The sequence below is a fragment of the Plecotus auritus genome (assembly GCF_963455305.1).
Source record: "Plecotus auritus genome assembly, chromosome: 1".
In the NCBI taxonomy this organism is placed as follows: domain Eukaryota; kingdom Metazoa; phylum Chordata; class Mammalia; order Chiroptera; family Vespertilionidae; genus Plecotus; species Plecotus auritus.
This window is the reverse complement of record NC_137770.1, coordinates 35,057,446-35,085,097: the sequence shown is the minus strand read 5'-3', so window position 1 is coordinate 35,085,097 and position 27,652 is coordinate 35,057,446. Positions and strand designations below refer to the sequence as shown.

General features: G+C 38.9%; 1 protein-coding gene across 1 annotated transcript; it reads right to left on the bottom strand.

Annotated features, from left to right (window-relative positions):
* WDR89 (WD repeat domain 89) lies at positions 1–27,094 on the bottom strand. Its single transcript, XM_080686354.1, has 2 exons — positions 26,989–27,094; positions 1–2,509 (listed from the first exon to the last, which is right to left on the bottom strand). Exon 2 carries the CDS (start codon positions 2,476–2,478, stop codon positions 1,315–1,317), a length of 1,164 nt encoding a protein of 387 aa, XP_080542480.1. The 5' UTR covers positions 2,479–2,509; positions 26,989–27,094; the 3' UTR covers positions 1–1,314.
* Between the last annotated feature and the right edge of the window lie 558 nt (positions 27,095–27,652).

Below are 27,652 nucleotides of genomic sequence, written 5' to 3'. Positions count from 1 at the left end.
AATTTTGAATATGTTTAATAAGGACTTACCTATATTATTGTTCAGTCTCAAGCTAGATCATAGCCTAAATACAAACTGCATTATTCCACAGAAAACCAAAAAATTCCCCCAGTATTACTGTCTCAGAAATAAGTAATTATTAACATTTAAAGAGAAATATAAAGGGTTTTAAAGTAACATTTGTTTTTAATATATTTTTATTGATTTCAGAGAGGAAGGGAGAGGGAGAGATAGATGGAAACATCAATGATGAGAGAGACTCATTGATTGGCTGGCTGCCTCCTGAATGCCCCACACTGGGGATGGAACCTGCAACCAGGCACATGCCCTGACCAGGAATTGAACCATGACCTCCTGGTTCATAGGTCGACGCTCAACCACTGAGCCAGGCAACATTTGTATTTTTCATGACAATATTTCTAATGCAAAAGATAAAATATTTTAAAAATACTGTTGCAAATAATTTAATCTAAAAGTTATTTTTATTTTTAATTAAGCATAAGAAGAGATAGCAAACCTTTATAGAAATTAACTTTATAATTAAGATTCTTTCATCAGCAGCAAACAAAAATTCAGGTTTAAAATTATGAAGGAAACACTATGGAAGAAAATTTTATCACAAAATATTAGGGTATTTTGAAATAAAAAGCCATTCTATCATACTTTTATTTTTGTCAATTCACTTTGAGTGAATTTTACAAAATAATTTCCTTTTCATCAGTGAAGTACCTGTCACTGTTTAACCTACAATATTTAAGTACAGATGCAAATATTTACTAAGCATTTTCATTAAATAGATATAAAATCATTTTATTTCTATTTAGACTCATTAGAATATTTATATTTAAATACTCCAAGGTAACCTTTGTGTATTAGGCAAGTAGGAGCTACTCAAATGAAGGAAAGTCTCATTTGTCTTGTAAATAATAAAGATGATTTAAAATGTAAAAAATTGAGCTTAAAAAAACAAAGCCCAAATCACCTGTTTTTTTAAGTCACACCAGTCATCTACTTCTAAAAATCCTTATCAAAGCTATTTTTTAAAAACCAACATTTACTAACTCAACAGATGGGTTTTAGAAATGAGGAAAGTAATTTTACTTTCAATTCACTGATTATATAGTCAACTGGTACCTTTAAAAAATAATTTTAGAATATGTGAAGATTGAATTAAACCATTCTCAACGTTTTTCCAGGACTGTTTGCTAACTGGCTTGTTTTTATATATGAACTTTAAACATGTCTTCCATAAGTAGTACACAAAAATAATTATTTGCAACTATAAAGTCTAACAAGTAAACTCTCAATGTAATATCACTGCTTTTTCCTTCTCTTGTAAGAATCGTTACTGTGAGTTCGGACTCGCTGGTACACAGAGGATGCTATTTTCATGTTGTCTTTCTTAGTAAATTTCTTCTCTATTGCTCCTGGTTTCCAAAGTAACAACTGTGCATCTTCTCCTCCAGTCAGCAAAGAGTCATCCTGCATATTCCAAAAGAACGAACGGACTGTAGCAGCATGCCCTCCCTGAAGGCTGGTCACATGGATCAGTCCTGATGTAGTACAGCTCATTAAGTGAATAATTCCTGTGTTTGTTCCTCCAACAAGAAATAATTTGTCCATCTTTTCATGATATAGGCCACCAATCAAATAGTCCAAAATACCTCCTTTCATATTAATTACTTCTCTGACATCCTGGACGTTCAAACGTGTAATTGGTTCATCAGTATCCAGATGATTAAGATCCCACCAACAAAACCCTTCATCATGTGTCATGCAGTATATCTGTTTATAATCTTTCCCAGACCAACCAATATAGCTAACTGATGAAACTGAGTTACAAGTTGTAACCAGTGCATCTTCTTCATTATCGGCACTAATATCAAATACATTTACCAGGCCATCTGTAGAACCTGAGACTACCATGTTGGGATTGCTGGGATGGAAACATACTTGAGTGATATCATCACTATGTGTTTCTGAATATGCACCAAGTGGGTCTTTAGTAGTAGACAAATCTTGAGAATTAATTCTTGCATCCCAAAATACCAACAATGCATCATCATCAACTTTTTCTGTACTGGCACAAATGACATGATCATTACAGCTGATATCAAAACTGATAAAAATATTGGAAGGATAACCCTTGAAAAGCTGGACAGGCTTTTCACTGGCTAATCGAGCATCCCAACATTTTACTGTGCCATCGGTACATGACGAATATACAATGTCACAAGAATTTGCAAATTTGACGCCATTAAGATGTCCAGGATGTCCACTAAATTCTCGTACTATGTTTAACCTTTCTTTATCATATATTCTGATTAACCCATTAGAACATAAAACAGCAACCAAGCTTCCTTTTTCTGCTGGTACAGTCTTGGATGTGTCTATACCAAGCAGATAAGTAGGCTCTTCAGTTCCTGAGGAACGTTTAACAATGTTCAGATTAGCAAATTGCTCTTCAATCTTCTCCATATCAGGAGTGGCATCTAAGGGTAGTAAATATCTGTAATAAAAATATAAAAATTAAAATTAAATCCACAGCTTCTCTAAAATTGTTAATTAAATCAAGAACATTTCCTTCTGAAGGCTGACATAAACAAATAAAATCTATTTTAATATTGTAATAATTTCCCTACCATGATGTAACTAAAAATAAGTTACCTCCTTCTAATTATCTCTTGAACACCAAATCTGCTACATATACTTTATGCCAGTAAGAGAGTTTACAAACATGTACATACATTGCTGAGTAATTGGTTTTTAGCTCAAACCCAACTATTGGTCCTATTCATAATCCTCAGCATTAGTCAGGATCTCCACTTTGGATTCATCTACACCTGGTCCCAGCTGCCTTATACAACTTTAGAACCTAAACATATGTGTGTAGGCAGAAAAATGGTCCCTCCAAAGAGATCCATACCTTAATTCCTGGAACCTGTAACTATGTTAGGTTACATGGCAAAAGGGAATTGAACCTAGCCAGTGTGGCTCAGTCGACCCATGAAACAAGAGGTCATGGGTTCAATTCCTGGGCACATGGCCCAGGTTGTGGGCTCAACCCCCATTAGGGGTCGTGCAGAAAGCAGCCAACTGATGATTCTCTCATTGATGTTTTTTTCTCTCTATCCTTTTCCTTCCTCTCTCTCTAAAAATCAATAAAAACAGCTCTAGCTGATTTGGCTTAGTGGATAGAGCATCGGCCCTCAGACTAAAAGGGTCCTGGGTTTGATTCCAGTCAAGGAGATATACCTCAGTTGCAGCCTCGATTGGGGTGCATGTGGCAGGCAATCAATCAATGTGTCTCTCCATATTGATATTTCTCTCTGTCCCTCCTGCTCCCTTCCACTCTCACTAGGAAACAATGGAAAAATATCCTCGGATGAGGATTAATAACAACAAAATCAATAAAAAATATTTTTTTTTTTAAAAAAAGGGGGAATTGAGGTTGCAGATGGAATTAAGGTTACTAATTGGTCAACTTTAAAAGGGAGAGATTAGCTCTGGCCAGGGTGGCCCAGTTGGTAGGGCTCTGTCCTGTGCACCAAAAGGTTGCAGTTAGATTCTGGTCAGGGCACATGCCTCAGTTGCGTCCTTGATCCCCAGGAGAGGGCGTGCAGGAGGCAGCCAATCAATGTTTCTCCCTGTCTCTCTCCCTTTCCCCCTCTCTCTAAAACTCAATTTAAAAAAATATTCTCCCTTTAAAAAAATAAATAAAAGGGGGAGATTATTCTGGATTATCTTGGTGGGCCCAATGTAATCAATCACCTTTAAGTCCATGGAGCAGAAGGTAGAATCAGAGGGAGATGTTACTATGGGAGAAAGGCACAGAGAGATAATTTGCAGGGAGAAAGGCACAGAGAGATATATCGCAAAGGAGGTCAATAAGTGGGTAAATGTTAATATGAGATTATTTTTTAAACCCACAATTCTTTGCTACTGCTTCCATTTGATCTCTGCATATGGAAAATCAGACTGATGGGAATTTTAAACATTAAGACAGTTTAATGTGGCCTTTACGCTAATAGTAATTTATAGGACTCTGCCTATGAACTGTTATACCCAAGCAGGACAGTAGTACTAGACTCCTTCCCTTCATTTTGTTGCCTGGAAAGTGTTTCACATTGAAATAGTCCTGCAAGGCTTTAATTCAAAGGATTCGGTGATTGATGAGGCAGGACCTCAGACAGAATGGCACAGCAAACTAGCACTTCAGGACTGTAGCAATGGTAACAATCACAATGGTTGTCCACGTGATACACTGTTTAAATGAAGTACAGTACAAAAAGAGAGGAAAAAAAAAATAAACAAACAAGATATCAGAGGTAAGGAGGGTATGTTCCCAAATACTCAAGCTATAGAGCTTATATTCTTCCACAGGTACATTTTAATCTCTTATAGGGAAACATGAAAATTCTAGCTTATGTTTAAACACATTAGTATGCAAGTGAGTAATATTTTAACTAAAACTTCCAAGGCTATATACTTAACTTTACATACTAGTGAGTCATTAAAAAATGATGAATATACTTTTACTTCTATGTATAGCTCTCATCTGAGTTTTATTTGCATGATCCACTTCCCAGTGTGCAAGAGAAGCCATAGGCTGTCTTTTCTTCTCACTACACTCTCACGGGATAACCTCATTCATATTCATGTTTTCAAGTGCCACCTATATGCCAATGATCTCATCTCTCTATTTACAAATCCTATTTACAAATCTCTACTAGCCATTCATTTCTCCTTGAACGTGTCCCCCTACACCAAAAAATAAACTCATTATTTATGCCCACCCCCCCTCCAAGCCTTCCCTTAACAAAACAAACAAACAAACAAACAAGTTAACTTCTCAATTTTTTCTATTTTGGTAAATTTCCAAATCCTACTTAGGGCTAAAGGTTGCTTAGAGAAGTATTAGGTTAAATCTGTGTCTGTGTATCAAAAAAATATTGACAACTTCATATGGTTCAACCTAACAAACACATAAGCAGAGAGCAAATAAGAGTAACTATAATTTTTATCTTTTCTTTATTACATGTATAAAAAAAACCTTAGCATTCTAGATCTTAAAAGATTAGTGAGAGATGAGGACATGGAGAGTGCCTTTCTTCTATCAACACACACACACACACACACACACATTTAAAAAGATGCAAGAAGATATGGACAGAAAAGAGTACTAAAGCAGAGTAGAGAGGAGAAAAGAAGAGAAATTAAGATAATCTAAAAGAGAAAAGAGAAAGGAATGAATAAAAAGAAAGGGGAATTACTGCCACTACCTCCTTAATCATATGTGGGTGAAACACAGCAGTTCTTACTGTCCCAACACTGAGATGAGACAATGAGAAGAGGTCCAGATAAAGGAAGTTTAGTAAAGTATAAAGCTATGATAGTTTGCTCGGCTAAAAGGAATTTTTCTTCATTAAAAGAAATTCCTTGTCCTTGAGTTAAGAGAATGTAGCAAGCAATCATAACCAATTTTAATATGAACCCAATTGTTCTAAGAATGGAGGCAGAAAAATTATCTCATCTTGACCCACCTAGTGCAGATCAGGACATAGCAGAACCACAAGCAGTGCCCTGGCACTGAGCCACTACTGCTGCTGTGGTTCTTACTGGGATACACAATTCCCATGTCTGAATATAATACAGGTGTAAGATGTTAGAAAGACACCCCAAAACAAACACCTTAGGATTACCTTCAAGAGTGTGAGAATACAGTATTAAATTCCTGGTGAACCGCCATCTTGCAATACACTAGATGGAAATTGCTAACTAAACTTTTATCTGAATAACTGTCCTTATATAATTAAAAGTTGATTACCTGACGAGGAAACCAAGATGGCGGCATAGGTAAACACCTAAACTGCTGACTCACTCAACAATTTCAAAACTACAACTAAAAGACAAAACGGACATCTTCCAGAACCACAGGAAGGCTGGCTGAGTGGAAATTCTATAACTAGAAGGAAAGAGAAAAGCACACTGAGACTCACAGGAGCTACGGAAGGCAGAGGTACTGAGACGCGCATGTGGAGAGGACTGGCAAATGAGTGCGCGGCTAGCTTTCTCAAGCAGGAGGGAGACAAAAGCTCCCAACTGCGCTGAACTCCAGTTCCGGGCAAGACTCTGGGGACCCAGACTCATACGGGGTGAAACTGGACTGTCTGGCAGCGGGCGAAACTCGAGGGCAGCTTTCTCTCAGAGGTGCTTGCAGCAATTACCAGGGGACACTGAGACACAGGGGCCTATTAGGGCAGGGCTGACAGGAAACCAATGCTGTCTGCTCTGCCCTGAGACTCCGCCCCATCCAAGCTGAGCACAGAGGCTCTTGCAAGTCTTGTCTCATAAGGGTGTCTCCAGCACAGCAGTTCTTCCAGCGTAGACACAGCTGATCCTCACAGCCAATTGGACTGGAGGTCAATTCCTCCCAGTGATACCAACAACAATCAAGGCTTAACTACAACAAGACTGTGCACACAGCCCACAAAGGGGTGCACCAAGAGTGTCCACCTCAGGTAACTGGGGAGGCTGAGCCACTGTGCCCTATAGGACACCTAGCACACAAAGCCACTCTATCAACTCAGGGAAGCAACCAAAATGCAGAGACAAAGAAACAGGTCACAAATGAAAAAAATGGAGGAAAGCAAACTATTGGATATAGAGTTCAAAACCACGGTTATACGGTTTTTCAAGAATTTTCTAGAAAAGGCCGATAAATTTAGCGAGACCCTCAAGGATATGAAAAAGGACCAACCTGAAATTAAGCATACACTGACTGAAATAAAAAATATTATACAGAGATCTAACAACAGGATCACAAGAACCAAGTCAAAGATTTGAAATACAAAGAAGCAAAAAACACTCAACCAGAAAAGCAAAAAGAAAAAAGAAGACAAAAATATGAAGATAGTGTAAGGAGCTTCTGGGACAACTTCAAGTGTACCAACATCCGAATTATGGGGGTGCCAGAAGAAGAGAGAGAGCAAGATACTGAAAACCTATTTGAAGAAATAATGACAGAAAACTTCCCCCACCTGGTGAAAGAAATAGTCTTACAACTCCAGGAAGCACAGAGAACCCCAAACAAAAGGGATCCAAAGAGGGCCACACCAAGACGCATCATAATTAAAATGCCAAGAGCAAAAGACAAAGAGAGAATATTAAAAGCAGCAAGAGAAAAACAGTTAGTTACCTACAAGGGAGCACCCATATGATTGTCAGCTGATTTCTCAAGAGAAACTATGCAGGCCAGACGCGAGTGGCAAGAAATATTCAAAGTGATGAATAGCAAGAACCTATAACCAAGATTACTCTACCCAGCAAAGCTATCATTCAAAATTGAAGGGCAGATAAAGAGCTTCACAGATAAGAAAAAGCTAAAGGAGTTCATCACCACAAAACCAGTATTATATGAAATGCTGAAAGGTATTCTTTAAGAAGAGGAAGAAGAAGAAAAAGGTAAAGATAAAAATTATGAACAACCAATACATATCTATCAACAAGTGAATCTAAAAATCAAGTGAATAAAAAATCTGATGAACAGAATAAACTGGTGAATATAATAGAATAGGGGCATAGAAAGGGAGTGGACTGACAATTCTCGGGGGGGAAAGAGGGGTAGGGGGTGCGGGAAGAGGCTGGACAAAAATCGTACAACTATGGATGAAGACAGTGTCGGGGGGGGGGGGGGGCGGTAAGGGCAGAGGGTGGGGTGGGAACCGGGTGGAGGAGAGCTATGGGGGAAAAAGGAGGAACAACTGTAATAATCTGAACAATAAAGATTTATTAAATTTTTTAAAAAAGGAAGAAAATGTAAAAAAAAATAATAAAAAATAAAAGTTGATTACCTAATATCAAGTTCCTAAACCTAATTATGAATTCCTCTTGTGGCTTTGGCCTTAAAAATATTTGTTATATTTTATCAACCAAAATGTTATTTTACTTCCTATTAAAATAAACCCAGTAAAATATTCTTTCTGCATATAAAGTACATCCTAAACACATCTAGCTGCAACTAGGTATTGCTCTTATTGCTGAACCGGCTAAGTTTGAATATGAAATCTGAAGGACAGCCTAGCTTAAACAACTCCATAATGAATAAGGAAGTAGCTTTTCCCCCACGTAAACAAGGGACAAAAATGTATTAAAAGAAAATAACATACACTTTACACCTATTTAGAAACTACTGATTACAAAAGGCACAATACTAAAAGACTTCTACATATCTATATAATAAAAGTATAATAGTCAAATCGACCAAACAGCCGAACAGCAGAACGATCATCTGGACAACCACACTATGACACACACTGGCACCAGGCCAGCCAAGGCAGGTGCGATGCGAATGGTTGGGGGGCCCTGCCATTGCCCCATGATGGCCCTGCAGAGGGAGGCCCAGGCCACCCTCTGCAGGGCAATCGATTGGGGGGCTCCACAAAACCGGGGAACTGGGATTGTGTGGCAGCGGACATGGGCAGTGCCAGGCCAAGGCAGGTGCAGGCAGGGGCCGGGGCTGCGAAGGTGGCAGCCAGGGGAAGGAAGGCCTACCCTTGCACGAATTTCGTGCATCGGGCCTCTAGTTATTTTATAAAATCAGAAATGAGCAGTATTCTTAGAAATCGGTATATTTCTATTTCTCAGGCATGAATGTTCACCATACTTGAAAGAATTGACAGCATAAGCATCATATACAATTATATTTTCAACTATTGAGACAATTTATTAGACTTGGTCCAAAAACCTAATTCCTCACAGCTAAAACTTAATATTGCCCATTGACCATAAGAAACTAGCTATGATGACTGTGAAAGGCAGAGGTCCAACAAATGTCCCAAATGTAGGGAGATGGTTAATGGGAAAAGACATTCAGGGATGGGCTCTATTAACTTCCCAATCTGCTCTTATAATTCAACTATAATAATGCTACCACATCTATAAAATTGGGCTAGGAGAATTGAGCCTCACAGAGAAGAAAATAACCATAATTGGAGTTCAACAAATGCTAGGCTATATGCTATAAACTTAACACTTAATTTTTTTATCCTAACCATTTAACCCTATGAGATAGTTATTATTATCCCCATTTTAGAGAAGAAATTGCAGTTCAGAGAAACTGGGTAACTTGCCAGTGATCTCATAACTACTAATGGGAGGACACAGGGGAATCTGGTTTGAAACCCAAGCTGTAACTTCAAAACCTGTGAAGCTGTGTCCATTCCAATACCATGCTATTGCTCTTCTATGTAAGTACTATACAGTATCAGTGTCAACTTTAATTAAGGTATATGCATATTAGGCTTTGAGAGGAGGAATTATATGTTGATTCTACATATAAGCAGAGAAGAGAGCAGGATGATTGGAAAAACAAACACCAACCTAGAAAAATGTTGCCATAAAAGCAACCATCACTCTATTTTCTTGTGCCCCACTTTTCTTTCTTTTAAACTTTTTATTACAGAATTTGTATGGAGCAGAGAATAGTAAAAGAAACCCCCATGCTTCCATCACCCTGTACGAACAATTTTATTCCGAAAAACAGGAAGTCAGTTAAACATCCCATTTTTAAAAATATATTTTTTATTGATTTCAGAGAGGATGGGGGGAGGGAGGGAGGGAGGGAGAGAGAGAGAGAGAGAGAGAGAGAGATGGAAACATCAATGATCGGTTGCCTCCTGCACACCTCCTACTGGGGATCAAGCATGAAACCTGGGCATGTACCCTTGACCAGAATCGAACTTGGGACCCTTCAGTCCATAGGCGGACGCTCCCAGCCTTGGGCAAACTACGGCCCGCGGGCTGGATCCGGCTTTTCTATCCGGTTCTCTTGCTCTCCCCTCCGCTCCTTTACTTTGAATTTATATTAGTTCACACAAACACTCCATCCATGCTTTTGTTCCAGCCCTCCGGTCCAGTTTAAGAACCCATTGTAGCCCTCGAGTCAAAAAGTTTGCCACCCCTGCCTGAGTCTATCCACTGAGTCAAACCAGCTAAGGCTATATCACATTTTTTTTTGAAGGGCAATTAAGAAACTCTAGTGGACAGTGTGATGAAACCCCTCCAATTCATTCCCCTCTCCCCACTCTTTGTGGCATAATTTTAGGACTTTGACCCCAGTTCCTAGGGCAGATCCTGATTAGCCAAAAACCAATCACAGTAATTCCATCTCTTGTAACCAGTAATTTGTTTTAGAAACCTTACGTTTTTGCTAATCCATGTATGTATTCCCTTCCCAACTACTATTTGTTCAGATGTAGAACACTAATTCTAAAGTGGACCCAGTCCAACTGATGGAAAGAACCTTTATCCCATGGTTATGAGATTCCACATTTTCTGACTATTTAAGTCATTTTGCAGCACAGTTTTCGTTAATGCAACCAGAATCACCCTAACTAATTAGCGATAATCAAATAAAGTCCTTGGGTATATAATCAAGTACTGACTTAATATAAGAGGCTCCTACAAAGAAAAATTTAGAGAGCATACTTTAAAAAGCCAAATTTTATTCACATTAAAGAGAGACTTTAATCTTTTGTTTCCTTTAGAACTTATATCCTCTCCTCCCCACTTTTTTAGTTGTTTTTGTTCCAAAATAAAAGAAAAACGATACACAAAGGAATTCTCAGAAGACTATAAAAATCTATGCTCAGTAATAATTGTAGAATTTCCTGAGTCTAAAGATATCAACAACAACAAACCACTGAAATGATATATTTTAAAACTTAATCTGAAACTCCATCTAGTAAGTTTCTGGATATTTTAAAAATGCATTTATAGTTTTAAAAATCGAAAACAGTCACATGGTTCAAAGTTCAAAAGGATTCAAAACCAATGTCTTGGAACATTTCTGTCCTCAAGTCCCTTTCCTCTCACAGGAGGCAACAAACGAATGCTTTCAGAGACTGTCAAATTGGAAGCAATGCACTTAAGTATTTTCAGCTTAACAAAAAAACTGCCAATTTAGTACAATAAAAAACGCAATAGGGCCCTGACCTGTGTAGATTAGTTGGTTGGCCTTCATCTCATGTACTAAAAGGTTGCCTGTTCAATTCCAGGTCAGGGCATATGCCTGGGTTTCCGGTTGCAGGCTTGATCCCCAGTAGGGGGCGTGCAGGAAGCAGTTAATTGGTGTCTTGCTCTCACAGAAATGTTTCTCTCTGACTCTCCCCTCTCCCTCTAAAAAAGTCAATTAAAAAATCTTTAAAAAATAAAAAAGGCAATAGGTTTAGGAAACACCCCAATTTCAATCCCTTGTACTACCACAAACTAGCAAAGTCATCATTGTACAAATTGCCTAACCTCCCTAAGCCTGTTTTCTCATCTTTAAAGTGGGAATAAAAATTAACACGATACTGAGTGCTTATTATGACAAAATACTATGTGCAATGTGCTAAATGCTGGTGATGTGGGTGAAAAACTTATTTGCTGTCAAGAAAATGGGAGTTAGACCAGTAAACAATTATAATATAGGGTGACAGACACAAGGACAGAGGTAATCAGAGTATGATACAGGAATATAGAACAGAATTATGTAGAGGGCACAATTATTGGCATAAAAAAAGCAAGCAACAAATATTAACTTCCCTTCTAACGAGTTTTCACTTAATTTGCCTTATTTAATTTAATTTCATATTCCTGTTCTTAAAACTACAATTCTTGCCTGGCCGGTGTGACTTAGTGGTTGAGCATCGACCTATGAACCAGGAGGTCACGGTTCGATTCCCAGTCAGGGCACATACCTGGGTTGCGGGTAGATCCCCAGTACGAGGTATGCAAGAGGCAGCTGATCGATGATTCTCTTTCATCACTGATATTTCTATCTCTCTCTCTATTCCCTTCCTTTCTGAATCAATAAAAATATATTTAAAAAATTAGGAGTAGACTAAGTTACAGGTATAAAAAGCATATTTCATACCTTTTTTAAAAAAGGGGAGTAGGGTATTTAGCAGAGCACCTGAAAGCAGTAGCTACTAATGTCTAGTGGCAAAGTTAGTGGCAAATTTGAAAAATCTAATGGTAGCCAGAAAAGCTCCATACTGAATATTAAAGAAACTTATTTATCAAGCATATCTAAAGTCAGCTTATCAGAAGCAAAACTGCATGGGTAAAACTTAGGAATCTGGTTATCAGTATTTCAAGGAAGAATGAAATAGGAACTCATATGCATTACCAGTATGTCCTAAAAGAAGCACCACCTTGGAATTAAAAGCATGTACTAGCTTAACTTCAGCAAAACATATCTCAGAAAACTTCTATATCAAAAATTCAGAGAAATTTGTTTGTGTTTTAAACTAACCAGAATTGGCTTTTAAACAATTTGCCAAAAAAACAACAACACACCACTTATTTTTAATTTGGGGAAAAGTGCTGAATATTTAGTGGAAGGTATGCTAACCTGACATCTGCTACAACTTCAATGTAATTTTAAATATCATATTCATTAATGACTGCGTCTTAATGTGTTTGTAAATTAATCCTGTTTAGTGAGTCTGAATATGCTCTTCTTATTCACATGAATGTTCAAGAACTGGTTGCAGCAACATATGGCATCTCATGCATTAAATACACTAAAATTCTTACAAAAAGCAGTTTTCAAAGTGCAGGAATCTGTTACCAAGGAAAATGGGGGTGGGGGTTTGGAGGGAATAACACACACCTTTTTATATGGTATGAGATTATCTTCCATGAAAAACTCACCCTTTATTTTTTATTTTAAAATGTATTTTTTAAAATATATTTTATTGATTTTTTACAGAGAGGGAGAGGGATAGAGAGTTAGAAATATCGATGAGAAAGAAACATCGATGAGCTCCTCCTGCACACCTCCCACTGGGGATGTGCATGCAACCAAGGTACATGCCCTTTACTGGAATCGAACCTGTGACCTTTCAGTCCGCAGGCCGACGCTCTATCCACTGAGCCAAACCAGCTAGGGCTTAAAATATGCATTTTTATTAATTTCAAAAAGAAAGGAAATGGGAGAGATAAAAACATCAATGAGAGAGAATCATTGATTGGCTGCTTCCTGCATGCCCCCTACTGGGGTTCGAACCTGAAACCCGGGCAAGTGCCCTGACCAGGAATCGAGCTGTGATCTCCAGGTTCATAGGTTGACGCTCAACCACTGAGCCATGCTGACTGGACAAAAAACAAAAAACTCACCCTTTAAATTAAGTCTATGAATACCCAGCTTCTTTCAACAAGAACAATGATCTGCCTTTGCCTTTCCATAACAACCAGCTGGTTAAGCAAACACAGAGAAACCACACTTCCCCAGTCACCAGATGCTTAATTTCAAAATCAGTAACAATGTAGAATAATCCAATTCTTGAATTGGTAATGTTTACTACTAATTCTTTTTCTAATTCTTAGTAGACCCTTTTAAAAATTAAGCAAATGCTCTATTTTAATAACTGCAAAAAGAAAAGGGGTGCGGGACAAAAAGAACCATGGCCTGCCCTAGCCATATTGGCTCAGTGGACAGAGCATCAGCCTGAGAACCGAAGGGTCACGGGTTCGATTCTGGTCAAGTATGTAGACAGCACAATTCTTGGCATGAAGAAAATAAGCAACAAATATTAACTTCCCTTCTACCTCAGTTGTAGGCTCCTCCTTACCCAGGGCCTTGGTCGGGGCACACACAGAAGGCAACCAATCGATGTGTTTCTCTCACATCAATATTTCTCTGTCTTTCCTTCTCTCTGAAAATTAATGGAAAAATATCCTCAGGTGAGGATTAAAAAACAAAAAGAACCATGGCCTATAACAGAATGATGTAGCATTATAAAAGAAACAATCCCTTGAATACTGTGTTATAGTTAGAAATTGTAAGTAATGTCAACATTAAATCTAATCTAAATTCCTAAAGATGTACCTTATTCAATAATTCAACAACAAGTCTCAAAGGGCTGATGTAACAGGCCTAAAACACACTAGATTGAGGAAGGAACAAAAGCAAAATCCCTGCCCTCAAGGAGGGCAGTGGTGGGAGGACAGATAATAGTCAATGATTCGTGTTATAAAAATAATATAAGGTAAGGCAAGAAAAATAAAACTAGAAAGGATTTTTAGATTTGATCATTAAAGGAAACCTCTCCCATGAGGTGACATTTGAGCTGAGACCAGAATGAAAAGAGGGAGCAAGGTAATGGACTCTTGAGGGCCAAGAGCCTCCTGGCAGAGAGAAACAGCAAGTTAAGTCAGAGAAAGAAAGTGGTGTAGGAAATAAAGTAGCTGGAGGCAGGTAAGAGCTTTGTGAGCCATGATAAGAACTTTAAATTTCATTCTTAAGAGAGAAAGAAAACGACTGCAGGTTGGGAGCAGGTGAGAACTCTTTAATAAAGATACTCCTCTGGCTGCTGCCTGGAGAACAGACCTTAGTACAAGAGGGAAAGTAGTGAGAAGAGGTTTGTGCAAAGTTCTAGGCAAGAGATATGAGAGTGGGAAGAAGTTGATGGATTCAGGCCACAACTCTGAAAGAGAAATAAACTGAATTTTCTGATTAGACTGCAAGTGGGGTATAAGAAAAGGTGTCAAAGATGGTCCTTAAGTTTCTGGCCTGAGGAACAAGGCAAATATACCGTTGGCATGTTACTTTTAGGATACTTAAAAGCTTTTAAGATAAATGCAAGATGATTAATTAGATAGACAATTATCCAATTGTTTATTCTTTGATAAACCGTGTTGTGTTAATAATACACTGGACTTCTACACAGCAATAAAATATACTACTGGTACATGCAACAATATTGATGAATCTTAGAACTGTTTAGTGACAGAAGCCTGAAACACAAGAGTACTACATGATTTCATTTATACTAAAGTTAAAGAACAGGCAAAATAAATCTATAATGACAGAAGTCAGAATACTGGTTATCTTTTTTTGGGGGGAGGGGGATATGGACTCGGAAAGAGAACTGTGGGTGGTGATTATGCACAGATATCTACATTTCCAAAAAAAAACCCAAACCATCATGGAGGAGAATGAGCCTCTGCCTTAACATGATTCTCACACTGTGTAAAAAGCATCAACAGTTTACTACTGGAAGAGGAAGAAGAGCAGAATGAAAACGCCTCTTTGGCACAGATAAGGAGGGCCTGCTAAAAGTTGACAGTGGAGGAGAAACAATGAAAATCCTTCAACATCCAGGCCCAATATAAGCACAAGATATTGACAGCCCACTGCTGAGGAATTTCAAGTCTATAGTGTACAGAAGGTAACTATAGCAACAACTAAACCAAAATCAGCTCCCTTAGTGATTAGACTGTTCCATATCCAACATCAACAGTCTGACAGAGGCAGAGAGGTGGCCATTTCCAGGGATAAATATTATTTACCTCAGTCTCTACTATTATTCTACACTTGATGTCCAGAATTCAGTTTTAAAAAAGAGACACACACACAAGCAAGAAAAACACAACTAACTGTCAAAATGAGTCAATGAACACAACAGATCCAGAGATAACTGAGATGATGGACTTTAAAATAACTATGAATTGGCTAAGCCAGTGGTCAACAAACTGTGGCTCTCGAGCCACGGTTTGCCGCTCTGTTGACTAATGAGTTTGCCGACCACTGACCTAGACTCTCGATTCCAATAATTACAGGCTGTTGTTGTTCCTTGTGATTAAACCTCTATCCCAGTGGTCGGCAAACTCATTAGTCAACAGAGCGGCAAACCGCGGCTCTCGAACCGCATGTGCGCGAGCCGCATGTGGCTCACGGGCCGCAGTTTGCTGACCACTGGGCTAAGCCAAAACAAAAATTAAGCTAAAACAAAACAACAAATGTTAGCAAGAATGTAAAGAAATTGGAATCTTATACAATGCTGGTGGTAATATAAAATGTAGCAGCCCCTGAGAGAAACAGTTTGGCAGTTTCTCATAAAGTTAAACATACTCATGCAAAAATCTGTACACTAATGTTCAGAACAGCATTACTCATAACAGCAAAAAAGTTAAAACAACTCAAAAGTACTTTAACTAATAAATGGATAAACAATATATGGTAGATATGCAGATAAGGGAATATAATTTGCCATAAAAAAGGAATAAAGTCAAAGGCAGGGGTGGGGCAATATCTGTAATAGTGTCAACAAAAGAAAAAGAAAAAAAGGGAAATAAATTACTATTACATACTACAACATGGATGAAACTTGAATTTTGTGTGTGAAAGCCACCACCCTTGTGAACCCTTGGCAGACAATCGCCTACAGCACTTGAAGTCTGCGTTACAGTGTAGCCCAACGCAATCTTGAACAAGGGATCAGATAATAACTTCATTTTCATCATGCTGATTTTTAAAAAGATATTTTTATTGATTTTAGAAAGAGAGAAAGGGAGAGGGAGAGATAGAAACATCGATGTTGACAGATTGGCTGCCTCCTACACGCCCCCTGCTGGGGATCGAGCCCAAAACCTGGGCATGTACCCTGACCTGGAATCAAATTGGCCACATCTTAATTCATGAATTGCCACTCAACCACTGAGAGCAACACCGGCTGGGAATCACGACCATTTTTAACTTAAACTAAAACTTAGAATATACGAAAGGAGGCAGCAGTTCAGAAGTGAAGAGGGTATTAAATTAACACAATTTTTAGTGGAGGTTCCCATGGTGACAGTGTTTTTTTTTCCCCCGAGAAAAACTTCACCTGCTTTATTTTTAGTAATACATTTTTGTGGACAAAAATAAAAAATCCTTAAAAAAATAATTGACTAAGGCAAAAATAGTAATCACATATTGAGGGGTTATTAAAAGTAAAATATATGACAGAAATAGAGGATGGGAGGGAGGAAATAGAAAATGTTGCAAGGTTCTTACAATATAAATGACATCATCTTATTTGAAGGTAGACTTTGACAAGTTAAAGAAGTATATAGTAACCTATATGAACCACAAAATGTGTGTGTTTTTTCTCACCTGAGAATATGCTTTATTGATTTGAGAGAGAGAGGAAGGAAGAAAGAGAAATATCGATGTGAGAAACACCAATCAATTGGGGACAGAACCCACAACCTAGGATTTTATTTTAGGACTGTTTTTTAGATAAGGAAATTAAGGATTAGAAAAATAGGTATTTCACGGTTAAGAAACACCTATTACTGATTTGTATTTGCTTTTTGTTCTGTTAATCCTCACCTGAGGATATTTTTCCATTGATTTTGTTTTTAGAGAGTGGAGAGGGAAGAGACAGAGACAGAGAAACATCAATGTGAGAGAGACACATCGACTGGTTGCCTCTCTCACGCGCCCTGACCGGGGCGGGGATAGAGCCTGCAACCAAGGTACATATGTGCCCTTGACTGGAACTGAACCCAGGATCCTTCAGTCCACTAAGCCAAACTGGCTAGAGAATGTTTTTACTGATTTTTAGAGAGAGATAGAAACATTGTTGAGATGAGAAACACTGATCAGCTGCCTCCTGCATGCCCCTGCTAGGGATAGAGCCTGCAACCCAGGCATGTACTCTGACCAGAATAGAACCAGAGAACTCTTGGTGCATGGGTCGAAGCTCAATCACTGAGTCACATTGGCCGGACTCAGCTTCTCATTTTTTAATAATTCTTTATTGTTGAAAGTATTACCTATGTCCCTCTTTTTCCCCCCATTGACCTCCTCCAGCCCACTCCTCCACCCCCACCCCACATCCTCACCATCCCATATATGGATGGCCTCATCTGTGTCCATGGGCTATACATATATGCATCCAAGGTCCTTGGTTGATTACCTCCCACCCACCCACCCACATTCCCCAGCCTTCCCTCCAAGATTTGGCACTCTGTTCCATGCTGCCACATCTCTGGATCCACTCCATTCATGTTTATTTTTATTTAGATTCCACATATGAGATCATGTGATACTTATCTTTCTCTGACTTATTTCACTTAGCATGATACTCTCCAGGTCCCTCCATGCTGTCTCCAAGGTAAGAGATTCTTCTTTTTTACTGCTGCATAGCATTCCATGGTAAATATGTACCACAGCTTTTTTATCCACTCATCTACTGATGGGCACTTGGGCTGTTTCCAGATCTTAGCTATTGTAAAGTGTGCCGCTATGAACATAGAGGTGCATACATTCTTTCTGATTGGTGTTTCGGGTTTCTTAGGATATATTCCTAGAAGTGGGGTCACTGGCAGTTGACTCAAATGGCAGTTTCATATTTAATTTTTTGAGGAAAGTCCATGCTGTTTTCCATAATGGCTGTATCAGTCTGCATTCTCACCAGCAGTGTATTAGGGTTCCCTTTTCTCCACATCCTCGCCAGCACTTGTCATTTGTTGATTTGTTGATGGTAGCCATTCTGACAGGTGAGGTGATACCTCACTGTTGTTTTAACTTGCATCTCTCTGATGATCAGTAACTTTGGGCATTTTTTCGTATGTCTCTTGGCCACCTGTATGTCCACTTTGGGAAGTGTCTATTTATGTCCTTTACCTATTTGTAATTGGATTGTTTGTCTTCCTTCTGTTAAGTTGTATGAGTTCCTTATATGTTTCGGATATTAACCCTTTATCAGATGTATCATTGCCAAATATATTCTCTCATACAGTGGGCTCCTTTATATTTTGTTAATGGCTTCTTTTGTTGTGCAAAAGCTTATTTTGATGTAGTCCCATTTGTTTTACTTTCTCCTTAGTTTCCTTTGCCCTAGGACAGTGGTTGGCAAACTGCAGCTCTTTGGCCCCTTGAGTGTGGCTCTTCCACAAAATATCACGGCCTGGGAGAGTCTACTTTGAAGAAGTGGCGTTAGAAGAAGTTTAAGTTTAAAAAATTTGGCTCTCAAAAGAAATTTCAATCGTTGTACTGTTGATATTTGGCTCTGTTGACTAATGAGTTTGCCGACCACTGCCTTAGGGATGTATCCATAAACATAATGCTATGAGAGATGTCTGAGGTTTTGCTGTCTATGATTTCTTCTAAGATTCTTATGGTTTCCCGACTTACATTTAAGTCTTTTATCCATGTTGAGTTTATTCTTGTGTATGGTGTAAGTTGGTGGTCTAGTTTCATTTTTTTGCATGTATCTGTCCAAGTTTCCCAGCACCATTTATTGAAAAGAGTCATTTTTTTAATGTTACATGCAATAAACTTTAATATTTTAAGAAAAATGATTTTAAATATATTACATGCAATAAATATTAATATTTCAAGAAAAAGTATTTTAAATGTATTACAAAAACTGTACTAACATAGTATAATATCACAAAATTTGTAGAAATGTTAAAAATCTGCAAATAACAGGATTAAGAGACTGTCTTGACTCCATTGTATGCTCTTGCCTCTTTGTCAAATATTAATTGAGCATAATGGCTTAGATTAATTTCTGGGATCTCTGTTCTGTTCCATTGATCTATATGCCTATTCTTATGCCAGTACCAGGCTGTTCTGATTACGGTGGCTTTGTAGTATAACTTGAAATCTGGTATTGTAATTCCTCCAACTTTATTTTTCTTTCTCAAGATTGCTGCAGCTATTTGGGGCCTTTTTTGATTCCATATAAATTTTTGGAGTATTTGTTCTAGATCTGAAATAGGCTGTTGGTATTTTAATAGGGATTGCATTGAATCTGTAGATTGCCTTGGGTAGTATGGACATTTTAATGATGTTGATTCTAATTCTACCAACCCATCAGCTTCCCATTCTTTTTGTTTTTATTGATTTCAGAGAGGAAGGGAGAGGGAGAGATAGAAACATCAATGATGAAAGAGAAGCATTGATTGGCTGCCTCCTGCACACCCCACACTGGGGATCGAGCCCGCAACCCAGGCATGTGCCCCTGACCGGAACTGAACCCAGGACCCTTCAGTCCACAGGCTGATGCTCTATCCACTAAGCCAAACTGGCCAGGGCAGCTTCCCATTCTTAAAGCAGGGGATAACAGTTCCAACCTCACAGAGTTGTTATAATGAATAAATTACTTACTACATGTTAAATGCTCAGAACGATGCCTGACACACACACACAAAAAAAGACAAGTGCCAGCACAGAGAATTTCAAGGAAATACATTAGCATCCTATACAATAAAAGCCCAATATGCTAAATGTCCGACTATTTGACCAGTCACCATGACACGCAATGACCACCAGGGTGCAGACACTCCAACCGGTAGGTTAGTTTGCTACTGGGGCCCGGCTGATCGGGACTGGGTGAGGCAAGCTGGACGCACCCTGGATCCCTCCCGCGGTCCCTCCCGACCCTGATCATGCACTCGTGGGGTCCCCTCTGCCTGGCCTTTGCCCTCTCGCAATCCGGGTCCCCTTAGGGGATGTTGGAGAGCCAGTTTCAGCCTGATCCCCGCAGGCCAGGCCAAGGGACCCCACCAGTGCATGAATCTGTGCACCAGGCCTCCAGTCAAATAATAAACTTGTAGAATAAACTATTAGGTATAAAATCTAATGTATATTTTTAATACACCTATATATCCCATACTGTTAACCATAACAGAGAAATATATAAACACTAAAGGCCTGGTGCACGAAATTCATGCACTCTGGAGGGGGGGGGGGTTCCCTTTGCATGGCCTGCACCCTCTCGCAGTCTGGGAGCCCTCGGAGGATGTCTGACTGCCGGCAGTCAGACATCCTTAGTGCTCCCGCCACTGCCACTGCGCTCACCAGCTGTGAGCCCAGCTTCTGGCTGAGCAGCGCTCCCCCTGTGGGAGCGAACTAACCACCAGGGGGCAGCTCCTGCATTGAGGGTCTGCCCCCTGGTGGTCAGTGCTCATCATAGCAACTGGTCGTTCCACCGTTCAGTAGATTTGCATACTAGCCTTTTATTATATAGGATTATATTGTCACCAAACAGAAAGATGCTTTAACATATAAATAATTCCATTTCCATTGTTAACCAGACACTGAAATAAGGTTAAGGACAAAATGAGGCCTCCTGACATTGGACAGCTTACAAAAATGTCAACATATCTTATATAATAAGGCAATATTTTGTATTTTTCAATTTGATAGTGGGACACTTTCTCTTACATTTTGAAGTAAATTTACTACTTAATACTCCAAATTAGGTGAATATCCAAAAGGGGTCTGCTGAAATAGAAATCAAAACAGTGAGAAAACCCTTAAACATAAATTTTTGTAACTTTATACTCATGTAAAGATACAGTAGGACACACCAGCTCTTTTAACCACTTTGTGCCATATTGTGGGAAGATCAGAATCTAGTTAAGTTCTATACTCATTTCCTTTCTTCTGAACACAGAGAAAGATCCTGACATCAGAGAAATAACCAAGAAAAGTCATAATTTTTTAACCATCCTGCAAAAGATATTAAGAGAAAAAATTTTCACATTTTATAGAGCTGATGTAAAGGATAAAAAGAACTAGAAATAACATACTGTCGATTGTAACTTTACTAAACATATGAAAATGCTTAGCTTAGACTTAAGCTGCCTAGCCCTTGGCATTGATTACTACTGCCATCTAGCAACAGGTCCAAAAATTAGAGAACACAAAAGAATCATCCAAGACTACAAAGTCTCTAAACAGAAAGATGCTTTAACTTAGTAATTATTAAAGCTTCTGCTAGTCACCATAAATTAAATTACATTTTGCTTAGCTGTTCTTTTCCTTTCTCTATGTGAACTCATATATTACCTCTATGTGAACTCATAGATTTTACCAACTCTGATGTTTCTCCAAAATTACAATACCATATTTCTGTTTCCCTAGATCCCTACCTTTGAACATACTGCCAAATCTTCAAATTAAATATGCCCAAAACATAACTCAAATATCTATATTCTTCATCTCTTTTAACTACACAATATTCCCAGTCATCTAGACTCAAAATCTCAGAATCATCTATTATTAAAGGGAGGCAAAAAACAAGATTCAGTTAAGCTAATAAATCCCACCTTGAAAATCACCCTTTACATCTCTCTCCTCACTGTTTGCTCTGCCATTATTCTCCGGTTTCTCACTACCTCTCATCTGCAACTATAGTAGCCTCCTACATGTCTGACACAGAGCAAAACAGGAAATACTTAATCTAAAATCTGATTCCTGGACAATGATGGGAAGTATATGAGAAAGTCTTACTTCCCAAAGGAAAAATATCATATAAAAGAGTTTTGTTCTTAGAAACTACCTTCATGTTGTAAACAATGCTAACATTCGCATAACATTAAATGGAAAACAAAAGCAAATATATGATTTCACAAATAGTTCTAAAGTATGAATAGTTCTTAAACAAAATGTTTAACTTTTATAAAGTATATAAATTCTTTTGTTGTTTCTGCACATGCTGCAGATATTTGAAATGTGAATTACACATTTTATTGCAAACCCAGACTTTTCAATGTATTTTTTATAATTTTAAAAACAATTTTGTATTGATTTTTAGAGAGAGGAAGGGAGAGGGAAAGAAATATCTATGTGAGAGTGCAATACCCATCAGCTGCCTCTTGCATATCCCCTACCAGGGGATCGGGCTTACATTCGGGCATTTGCCCTGACTAGGAATCCAAGTGGCTACCTTTTGCAGGGGAGGCCACGCAATCGAGTCACACCAGCCAGGGCCAGACTATTCAATATATTTCCCCAAAAAGAAGTACAAAAAGTGTTGCTATTCTCTCCAAGAATTCTACATCATTTTCTTGGGTTTTCTAGATCCTACCAATGCTTCAAGATCTAGCTCAAATGCTACTAGCACTATAAAATTTTTCTTAACCCAACCTAGTTTCTACTTCCCTTGAATGTCAAAATATTGTCTGTTATTCATACAGCAATAATATACTAAATGTACTGAAGTATTTTTATCTAGTTATGTTTTACATACTTATATTTGTTTATTCCCACTGTAGAGTATACACTTCTTAAGGACAGAAGCCATGTTCTCCAATTCTCTACAACCAATCTATTACTGGCCTACCTTATGAAATCCTACTTCCTGTGAGGAGTGTAAACATACAAAACAAACTCAATAGAGGAAGACAAAAAGACAAAGATAAGGAACTACACAGATACATACAATAATGTCAAAGGCAGAACGCACACACACACCCCCCCCAAGCCTTAGAAGCAAAAGTCCCTTTTCTGGAGCTTCAATAAACACTTGCTGGTTTGAATGTAATTTAATACCTAGTTCTATATATCCAAATTCCACAATTAAACAATATGTTCAAAATGGTCTTCCTTCAGAAAATACTTTATAGGATCAAGTTATCTAAAATTTCCTGCAAATAATGCAGTTAATACTATGTGCCTTATATGATTTAAACCATGTTTTTGATGCTAAAAAAAAAAGATACATACACATTTTAATCATTTAAGATTTAAAAAAATAACCCAATGATTCATAAATTGTATTCTTTGTATTTTTAGAATGGCTCAGGGGATTTGTGTGATTCTCAACCTCCTTTCTTAGTTCCTAAAAAAACCCTTCACTTTATTTTTACAATCTCAGAGAAAAGGAGGAAAAGTATGGAGAAAATAAAATAGCTTCATAAAAATAATCCAGAAATTTTTTAATATACTCAAATTAATAAATGCAAATTAATGATAGGCTAATAAGATCACAACTTTGAAAAAAAAACCAAACTAACAACTATAAAAATTTAGCTTCACTATCTATTCTTTTCTTGGAAAGAGATGCCTGTAATGCATGCTAACAACTTTAGGTCTGAGTGACAGGGGTCTAAAGGAAGGATTCATGAAGAAAGGGAAGGGCAGCCTGGCCAGTGTGGCTCAGTGGTTGAGCATCGAACTATGAACCCAAAGGTCACAGTTCGATTCCCAGTCAAGGCACATGCGCAGGTTGTGGGCTTGATCCCCAGTGTGGGGTATGCAGGAGGCAACCGATCAATGATTCTCTCTCATTATTGATGTTTCTCTCTCTAAAATCAATAAAAATATATTTCTTTTAAAAAGGGAAGGGCAGAATCAGAACCAAAAATAAAAAAGGCAGTTTAACAAAAATAGCCAAAACTAGGAAACACAATGGGAAATGAAGGAACCTGTATCTGGGATGAACCTAATCAATATGCATAAGCTGAACAGGTGTCACTTTAGAAAAGGTGACAGTGCTTTTAAAGGAAAAGATCAGCACTAGAAGTGAGGAGCACTTAATTTTTTTTTGCCCGTGACCTTTGGTAAATCACAGATCCAACTTGAATCTTGGTTTACACACATTTTCACTTTTATTGTTTTTTTGTGTGTGCACCAATGACATAACAGTAATTAAGATACACTGAATTCTTGCTATATGCCAGGCACTATTCTAAATGTTTTATATGCATTATATTCCATTTAACGTTCTGGACAGCCCTATAAAATAGGTACCTTTACTTTCCCCATTTTATAATTAGGAAATGGAAGCTTAAAAAAGGCAGGTGATTTGTCAAAGGTCACTTGACTCACAAATGCAAAGCAGAAACTAGAACACAAATATGATTCAAGAACCACTCTCTTAAATGTTTTCTTACAGACTCTCAAATGGACATAGTTTACGAAGCATTTTAAAATAACCAAATGTAAAATGGTGTTGTAATTCTTTTAAGTTCTTACTTAATTTTTAAATATTCCAACTGACTTTTAGAGAAAGAGGTAGAGGGAGAAAAACATCTATGTGAGAGTAAAACTTGGATGTACTGCCTCCTGCACACCCCCTACCTGGCATGGAGCAGGCAACTTGGGCATGTGCCCCAACTGGGAATAGAACTGGCAACTTTTTGGTGCATGGGACAACACCCAACCAACTGAGCCACACTGGCCAGGGCAATTTTTATTGGTTGATTGACTTTAGAGAGGAAGAGGAAGAGAGAAACATTGATTTTGTTGTTCCACTTATTTATGTATTCATTGGTTGATTCTTGTATGTGCCCTGTCCAGGGATTGAACCTGCAACTTTGGCGTATCAGGACAAAATCTAACCAACTAAGCTGGTAACCAACGTACCAGGGCAGGGGGTACATATTATAATTCTTATTTGCACTAACTGAAATGAATCATCCCCAATCAACCAATCAAGCAAAATAGTTAAAATATTTAAAACATACACATGTGGATTTTTTAAAAAGATTATGGCAATATCAATGATATAAAGTCCAGCACAAATTTTGGTTGCCTGTGTAAAGTTTTTACAGGCTTAAAGATTTAAAATAAGATCAGCTATAAGATACAATATGTAATCACCTAGAGCTTTTTCTCTTCTATTATTTCACATTAAAATTTGATGAATAAAATCAACAAGAATTTATTTCATAGTGTTTGTCAGGAACTGTTTTCACACGTCACAAATATTTTCTCATTTAATTCTCCTAACATCCTATTTATAATTATCCCATTCACAAATGAAAAACTGAAGCACAGAATGGTTATGTGTAAACAGCTAAAGATCATAGAGCTAGTAACTGGAGCCAGTACTCAATTCAGGCAGTTTAGTTTAAGAATCTGCTCTTATCTACTAGCTCTGCTACATTTCAAGGAATGGTGAAATTAAAAACAACAATGAGCAATAAAAAGTAGTAATAATCAGGATAATTGTCCACAAAAAGAATGGAGATAAGGCCCTGGCCCGTAGGTTAAGTGGTTAGAGTGCCAGGGTATCCACTGAAGGGTCTGAAGGGTCGCAGGTGCAATTCCAGGTCAAGGGTATGAACTTGGGTTGCAGGTTCAATCCCCAGCCCATGGGAGTGCACGCAGGAGGCAATCAATGTCTCTCACATCAATGTTTCTCTCTCCCCCCTCCTCTCTTTCACTCCTAAAAATCAATGGGGGGAAAAATATATCCTCCTGAGGATTAACCAAAAAGAAAAAAGAATAGAGGTAAGGAATCACTTATCTTAGTATACATACTAACACTAGAAACACATAAAAGAGATATCTTACTCTACAGGAATTTGAAAAGCAGAAACAATCATATGTAGTTAACATTAGTAATGTATATTCAAATTTATTTTTCATTTGATCCTAATAACTCTAGGAAGTAGACAAGGCTGGTATTGATTTCAATTCTACACTTGAAGCAGCTGAGGCTGAAAGGGTGACTCCCCCAAAGGTTACTAAGTGGCTCCTACTCCGATGTCTTTCTACTAGATCACTTAACCTCGATTAGCAATCAATCAATCTACTTGTAGGTATGCTGTATTCTGAAATAACTTCAAGTTAGGACACATTTTAATTTTATGTTCATGGAAAATAAAAAGCCACACTCAATTTAAGTTGTCCAAGACAAGCTGACTAGTGTAGAGAATACGCGGACTAGTCATTTAGCATGAGTGTATTTTCGTGAGAAAATGAGAACAGTAAAAGCATCTCTTCAGAAGTGCTATGTGGATTAACGAGATAAATACAGGCAAAGTGCTCAACATAGTGCATGACCATGGAGTTCGTTCTACGCCTTTTCCCAAGTAAACACTTGCTTTCCGACCACTAAAATTAACAAGCCAAAGGAGGTGAGTAGGAAAGAATCCGAGGGGACAAGGGAGGAGCAGGGGAAAAACAGGTTCACCACCGCCCGTTTTCCTTCCTTGAACACTTGGCGAAAGATGCTACATTTTTTCTGTTGTTGTTAATCCTTACCGGAGGGTATTTTTTCCATTGATTTTTCAGAGAGAGAGGGGGAGGGGGGAGGGGGGGAAGGGAGAAAGGAACATCGATCACATCGATTGGTTGCCTCCCACACGTGCCCCGCGAGCCTGCAACCAAGGTTCGGGCCCTTAGCCAGAATCGAACCGGAGCCCTTTCATTCCTAGGCCGATGCTCCCATCACTGAGCCAAACCGGGGCAAGGCGCAATACTTTTAATGAATGACCCAAAGAAAGTGCTGGCAGCGGCAGAGGCCCTACGGTCGGGTCTGCGCGGGTTGGACCGAAGCTCGGACCGCGGCACCTGAAGCCCCAACGCGTGGTCCTTCCTCCCAGCTCCTCCCCACTACCCTCAGCGCTAGACTTCAGCCGTTCAGCCACCATCCGCTGAGAGAGCTGCCCAGCCCGGCCACTCGCCCAGCCCGGCCCTGCGAAATATACCTCAACTACCAGATCACAAGTGGTGCGGCAGAGAAACACAAGCTCAGTCACGGCGCGGAGCGGACAACCGGAACTCCACCCTCTACCTCTCTGACTGGGTAAACACGCCACGGAAAACGAAGAGGATAGGTCAGCAACAGAGAGGCGGGCCATAGCGCAGGGAAGCGAAAGAGGCGGGGAGGCGCGAGGAATTGCCGGGAGCCGGCCTCTCTTCGGATTGGCCGAAAGCAGGACGTCTGCGTCTGTGTGGAGCCAGTTTACGTAGACCGCCGCACACCACCGCCGCTATGTTAGGTTAAGTTACCAGAAGTTTCAACCACTCATTGGTTGTGATAAAGGGTTAGCCTCCTGGCTGCGTGGCCAATAAAGGGCAAGATTCAAGCGGGTTCCGCCTCTTCCGCTGGGGACTGGGTTCTTCCGTTGACACTAGGCCACACGAGTTCCTTCCTGGGTTAGATGCTGGAACTCCCACCGGGCCAATGTTGGGTGGGGAACTGTTTTAACGTCTCAGAAGTTTCTCCTACAGGTGAGACATACTTAGCAAGAGTACATTCAGAACTTCTAAGAATGGCTCAAAGGAACCAGTCTTTTACTCCCTCTTTGGCGTGGTTGTGTCATTGGCTGAGAAAGTTACCAACTTGAAGGTCGCTCCACCTCCCCCGCA

What these genes read in the sequence shown, in the direction of transcription:
- WDR89 (XM_080686354.1), bottom strand. Translation starts at nt 2,478, where the DNA reads ATGGAGAAGATTGAAGAGCAATTTGCTAATCTGAACATTGTTAAACGT.